The sequence below is a fragment of the Lactuca sativa genome, chromosome 1, assembly GCF_002870075.4.
Source record: "Lactuca sativa cultivar Salinas chromosome 1, Lsat_Salinas_v11, whole genome shotgun sequence".
In the NCBI taxonomy this organism is placed as follows: Eukaryota; Viridiplantae; Streptophyta; class Magnoliopsida; order Asterales; family Asteraceae; genus Lactuca; species Lactuca sativa.
The window spans coordinates 248,430-254,410 of record NC_056623.2 but is presented as its reverse complement, the minus strand read 5'-3'; the positions used below and the strand labels follow the sequence as shown (position 1 = coordinate 254,410).

Here is a 5,981-nt window from a genome sequence, read left to right as displayed (position 1 = left end):
AGTAATAGTCATCTAAAATACCCTATTCTAGAGAAGATGATATATTTTAAAATTTTGTAAACATTGGCTATATTTATTAAAATATTGTTTATAATGATTAGATTACTCAATATCCGATAATTCATTCTATTACTTATTTAATCCCATTAACTATTCATTTATGTCCAATAACAAACCCTAGATGGCTACATATAATTGCAACCACCTGGCCACGACACTATCATCAATTATTTTTTGTCCATCACCACCACTGTCTCCAACCCGTGACCATCATCTGCTGTGTTGCCAATAAACAATTACCATCAACATACAATATTATTAAGTTTTTGTTTTGCAAATAGAAACTTCACAAACAGTCAAACCTTTATACCATCTAAATTTGTTCCATCCAATTGATGTCTGTCCTAGACGACATTTTAATTAAGGTAAGGTCAGAGCTATAAAATGTGTTCATGATAGCTTAAAAATGTGATTAGGGATCCATTTGGCCGATGATATATGAAAAAAGAAAAGAAAATTAACCTTACTCTTTTCTGTTGGGTATTTAATTAGTTGAAATTTTCTTTTTTCTCTTTCGGAATGGGTATGGATTTTTAGTGAAAGAGGAGATAAACAAAAAAAAGTACCACCCTATCCCTATGGGCCAAGGATCGCAATCAGGGATTTAGCATGCTGGTAAAATGGTAAAATGGTTGCACAAATGCTATCAACTAACGGGACCATAAATCCAATCCAATCCATTCCATTCAGTTAATTAGTAATTTCTGCTACATCTCCCTTTTTCCTTGGCTGACCACCGACTTGCAATATAATATAAACGTACCTGAATCCAGAGATCACAAATATATTTGTTAATAAAAACTTTTCCATCTAAGTCCCTGCTGAAATATTTATATTTACTATTTAGTGAGACAAGACTAAAGCAATTGCTAACAATCACATCATGACTGGAAATTCTATTTTATTTTCAGCAGATAAACCTTGTGCATGAAAAACAAAAAAAACAAAAACCTGAATTGCATGTTCCAAACATGTCACACAATCTTATCTCCATTACCAAATTAACCCAAGATCAAAAATCTCAAGCCACCTTTATCACATCCAATCCATCATATTGATCAAGAGACAAGAACCAGACTGGGGATGCTAAAGAATGTATGCAAGATGGGAATAACTATATTAGAGGTCAACAAAGTGCTTCACTTGCATTACATTGCATCTAAACAAAACAGAACCAGGTGAGTGGATTATTTATGTGCTAAATGATTTTATTACATGTTTTAAGAAATAACCTGGAAGTGCGCATTACTCTGCATAATGATTTACTTTCTTTGTTTGCATATCCTACTTTATTGTGGTCTGGTCATTCATGATGCTGCTAAACATATCATTATGTTTTCATCATAAGCATGGCCCACATCATCTCAAGCAAAACTGATTTCTAAAATTCTCAGAGCGGTTCTGATTTGGGACTAATTGCGAAAACATGCAATATACTTTCACCACACTACCAATCCATGCAACATACTTTGTTGGGTAATCTTAATGGGTTAAGTTGTTCATGGGTACGGATTCGAATGGGTCGCTCCAGTTTCTGTATCCACAAGTTGAATAATCAGGACTTGGTCTAATGAAAGACCTGGTTTGGTGGGATTTCATCAACGTGGACTTAGTAGTCCTATCTTTAAGGTTTCTTAGCTGTTAGTTCTTCTTCATCTTAGGATGTTATTTAGTATATAAATAGAGTAGGGTTTATCTCCTAGCAGTAGCTGGACGTGTATGTATTTTCTGTTTTCCGTGAATGAGTAATACACAGAAAATTGTCCCATCTTGAGATTGCATGTTCTTTATTTTACTGTGAATATTAGTTCATGTTTGATCTTGTGCACAGCATGTTCCAACATACTTCTCTTAAACATTTTATGTAACAAACTTACCAATTTATGTAATGCTAAAGGATGTAAACACATGTAAGTTTCTTACATTAAATGGTAAAAAATGATAGCTTGTGACTAAGGCTATCTTTGGCACGCCACAACTACCTTATTTTTCAAACTTTTTTAGGTTGTCATGTTTGGCAAACCAAAAAGTAGCTTTAAACTAGCTTTTTGAAAAGCTACTAGACTAGCGCTTCAACGAGATTATTGAGCTTTTTTAAACATATTAGTTCCTTACTTTAAACAAATTCACCATTGGGTAATTCTAAAATTAGTATTTGATCTGATTTCTTAGGTTCATGGTTTAGATTGTGGCCAAAGGTAGTTGTTACAAAGCATTGAAACTTGACTTAAACTTAAACAAAAACATTACAAAATCTATCATTAATGCATAAGAGCCATAGCATCCAACGCCTCTTTTAAGAGTTATAACATTCTCAAACTTGATTTATTTTTTAGTAAAATATTTGGATTTTTTAAAATTCATCATCATGGTTAATAAAGAAATCAAAAGAGAAAAAACCTTCGTCATGTTCACTGTTTTCTTAATCGCACATTTGGTAATCCATATCATTTCTTACCCATCTGAGTGTTATGTATTGTGACATCACAACACATGTAATCACACTCAGATGGGTAACAAACTAACAATTGTTTTTTGAATCACAACTATGATCGCTATAGTCACAACACATGTCACTAAGTGACATGATATCTATTTGTAAGAGTTATATATATATATATATATATATATATATATATATATATATATATATAATCCCCTGATATTATAGTGATTCAAGCTCCTCAAATTCATTTGATGTGTAATTTTGATTTGTTCAGTCAAAACTGGGTGTATCTTTGTATTATTTGAAGTTGTGGATCCAATGTAGTATATTATAAATGATATGATATGATTTTGGCACCTTATGCAAGGTACATGTATGTATTTGCATCTGAAGGATACATTTTGTTATGGTGATTCATTTTTTAGTTTGTTAGGATTGTTTGCTTAGTCTTGGTTATATTTCATACTCAACTATATTTCTTTCTTTGTGTTGGGTAAAGAAAATCAAGGAGCAAGGAATGGAAGAAAGACTGGCTTCCATCTAAGAGGTTATGTTTTAGTTTAGCAAAAGTAATGATGAATTTTTGAAGATGTGTATAGTCTCTGATGGCTTTATCCTAAATATGGAATATTGGTAATAGATTTCTTTATTTGATGGTTTACAGTATGTTCAGGTTTGAGCATGACCTCCCTGTCCTTCTTGGGAATGGCATGTTGCAATGTTCCCCAAGTGAACTCATCTCATAGGAATGTGTGAGTGTGAGATGACAAAAAGGGGATATTGATGAACCAGAACAAAGTCAAAATTGTATCTAGGCGAATGTAAGTGACTAATGTTCCTACAGATATGGAAGAGGGCAATAATTCGACTCCATAGACAGTTTACTAGTAAGACCAAATTCTGATGATCCATTGATGGCAAACTTCTCCAAAAGTGAGACTGAAAGCCAAAAGATAGTCTAAGGAGGAAGGGCTAGACTCACGATTCAAGCCTACCTTTTGTTCTAGTCTAAGGGCTTCTTGCCAGGTTTCTGAATATTTTTCAAGTTTATGCTCTCTTTCCTGCCTTTTACTTGTTCATAGTTAGAAGATTGTTGATCTTACCCTGACTCAAGAAGTATTTAGCACTTGTAAATTTTGGTTGTTTTTGGCAAGTTTGGTGTTGGTATTTATCCAAAAACACTAGAAATACACATCGCAAGTAATTTTTTCAAGAACCAATTAACAACAGGACTAGAGATATACCAGAGGTTGGGAGCTTGGCGTTATCAATTTGTCGAAGATTCTCCTTTTTTAACCCATACGAGGGAGTTTTTCCCTTTCCTCGCCAAAAAGGAGGATTCACTAGGTCTGGGTTTTGGTTTGCCCTGGAATCTTCCAGCACCCCCTCTTCTGTTTGCTTCCTGGCTCACAATGGGGACATTCACATCAGAATCAGCAACAGCTTTAACTACACCATCGCCACGAGCATCGTTGTGCGATGAGTCATCCACATTCTGAGTAAATAGTATCCTTTTGTCATTAGGCTCGCAGACCACATTCTGATCCGACGAAGGCTTGGGTTTTGGTTTTCCCTCGTATCTTCCTGCACCCGATCTTCTATTTGCTCTCTGGCTCACAATAGGGACGTGCACAGTAGCGGCAACAGCCTCAACGACGCCATGACCACGAGCATCACTGTGCCGTAAGTCGTCCACACTCTGAGCAAATACTGTCATTCTGTCATTGGGTTCACAGACCAGATGCCGACGCCGGCGTCCACCTACGTGCTGAGTTTGTTTATTCTCCTTCACCTCTTCTGGTACCAACAGTGGGGAGCCACCTCCGTTTGGATTTTGGTTGGTGCCCGACCTAGGTTTTGGAGCTCGGGAACTTTTTTTCTTCTTCGAGAGTTTGGAGTTGGAGTGGTCAGTCTTCTGCTCCTCCTCTCCCTTTGGATGATTATCCGCAGCATCAACTTGAGTTTTAGAACCAGAATCATCTACGGCAACCTCCGGTATGACTTGGTTAATGACCCCAGGGCGATTTGGTCTTTGAAGAGGAACGCGTCTAAGTGCAGCTTCGCCGCTTGGTTGACAACTAGCTTCATCGTCATGAGGCTTGGATTTTGCAGGATTTTGGTGTTGTTGTTGGAGCCATCGCTCTTTGAGCTGCAGGATGGTGACGTAGTTGGAAGGAAGCGAAGAACCCTCGGCCTCCATGCCAACTTTCTTTCTCAATTGCAGTGAAACCAAACAAGAATACTTACCTAAATGGGTTGAGTAAATTAAACGAATCGCACTTATTGCAAAGTTCAGGTGTGAAAAATTACCTTCACTTTTTATTTTTTTTTAAATTAACTTGATCTTAACTTTGAACATAATACTTTAAATGACCATAATATTTTATTTATTTATTTTTTGGTTAATCTAATATTATTTTTTGTTATTTATGATTTTAAAAAAAATTTGTAACATCTGGATTTCCAGGTATCATAGTTTAAGTATTTACTCTTGAGTTAAGAAGAGGGACTCGACGAGTTGACGCCTAAACTCATCGAGTAGGATCGCGATTGATGACTCAGATTAATGAATGGACTCGACGAGTCTGTGAGGCGACTCGACGCGTCTGCGTTGTTTGGCGGAAACCCTAAATCTTTGGGCTTGAGCCCTATTTAAAGGCACTTATAGCCTTTAATTGCGGCTACCTTCCCAGAAGAGAGAACCCTAGCGAGCTTGAGTGTGTAGAGTGAGAGAAAGAGCTATCTTGAGCTTTTTTGTGTGATTTTGCAAGAGAGGAGAAGAGTTCCAGCAAGAGGGACCAAGGGAGGTTGTTGTTCTGAGTTATTCAAGCAAGGAGCTTCATTCTGAGGTACAAAATCGAACCCCTTTCCTTCCCTATTGTGTAGATTCCATTTTGGGGTTAGGGTTTGAATCACTTCATCTTTGGGGTTTTGAATGCCTCAAACCCCTCTTGCAAGTTTGTGTTATAGATTTGGACCCTTCTAGGTCCATAAAGCCGAAAGTATGAAGCTTTAGTAGAGTAAACCTTAGTGTTTGAAGCTAGGAAGCATTAATGGGGTTTCTATGGTATATAATGCAAGATACACCATGCATAAACACCAAGTTCAGACCTTTACGTGATTTTTGGGTGTTAGAAGGCCATATTTATAAGTTAGAGAAACAGATCTAACCTCAAAAGGTCAAATGTAATGCCATGGGGGAAACTCGCCGAGTCCATGAGAGAACTCGACGAGTCGGATCGGGTTGCCCTGCGATTCATGACCAGTGGTAACCCGTCGAGTGAAAGGTTAACTCGACGAGTCAAGTGAGGCCTTAGGAGGATTCAGAGGACATGCATGGACTCGCCGAGTCACCCGAGTGCACTCGACGAGTCTGGTCAAAGTTGGACCGTTGATTGAGTTGATTTCAGTTGACCTTAGGGTTGGTCAAACTGATTTAAGAGAGGTCATGGAGGGGTAGAATAGTCTTTTACCC

At 37.3% G+C, this 5,981-nt stretch overlaps 1 protein-coding gene across 1 annotated transcript; it reads right to left on the bottom strand.

Moving 5' to 3' along the window:
• Window positions 1-623: 623 nt before the first annotated feature.
• Window positions 624-4,755, bottom strand: LOC111905259 (uncharacterized). Its single transcript, XM_023900946.3, has 2 exons — window positions 3,751-4,755; window positions 624-823 (listed from the first exon to the last, which is right to left on the bottom strand). Exon 1 carries the CDS (start codon window positions 4,704-4,706, stop codon window positions 3,774-3,776), a length of 933 nt encoding a protein of 310 aa, XP_023756714.1. The 5' UTR covers window positions 4,707-4,755; the 3' UTR covers window positions 624-823; window positions 3,751-3,773.
• Window positions 4,756-5,981: the final 1,226 nt, after the last annotated feature.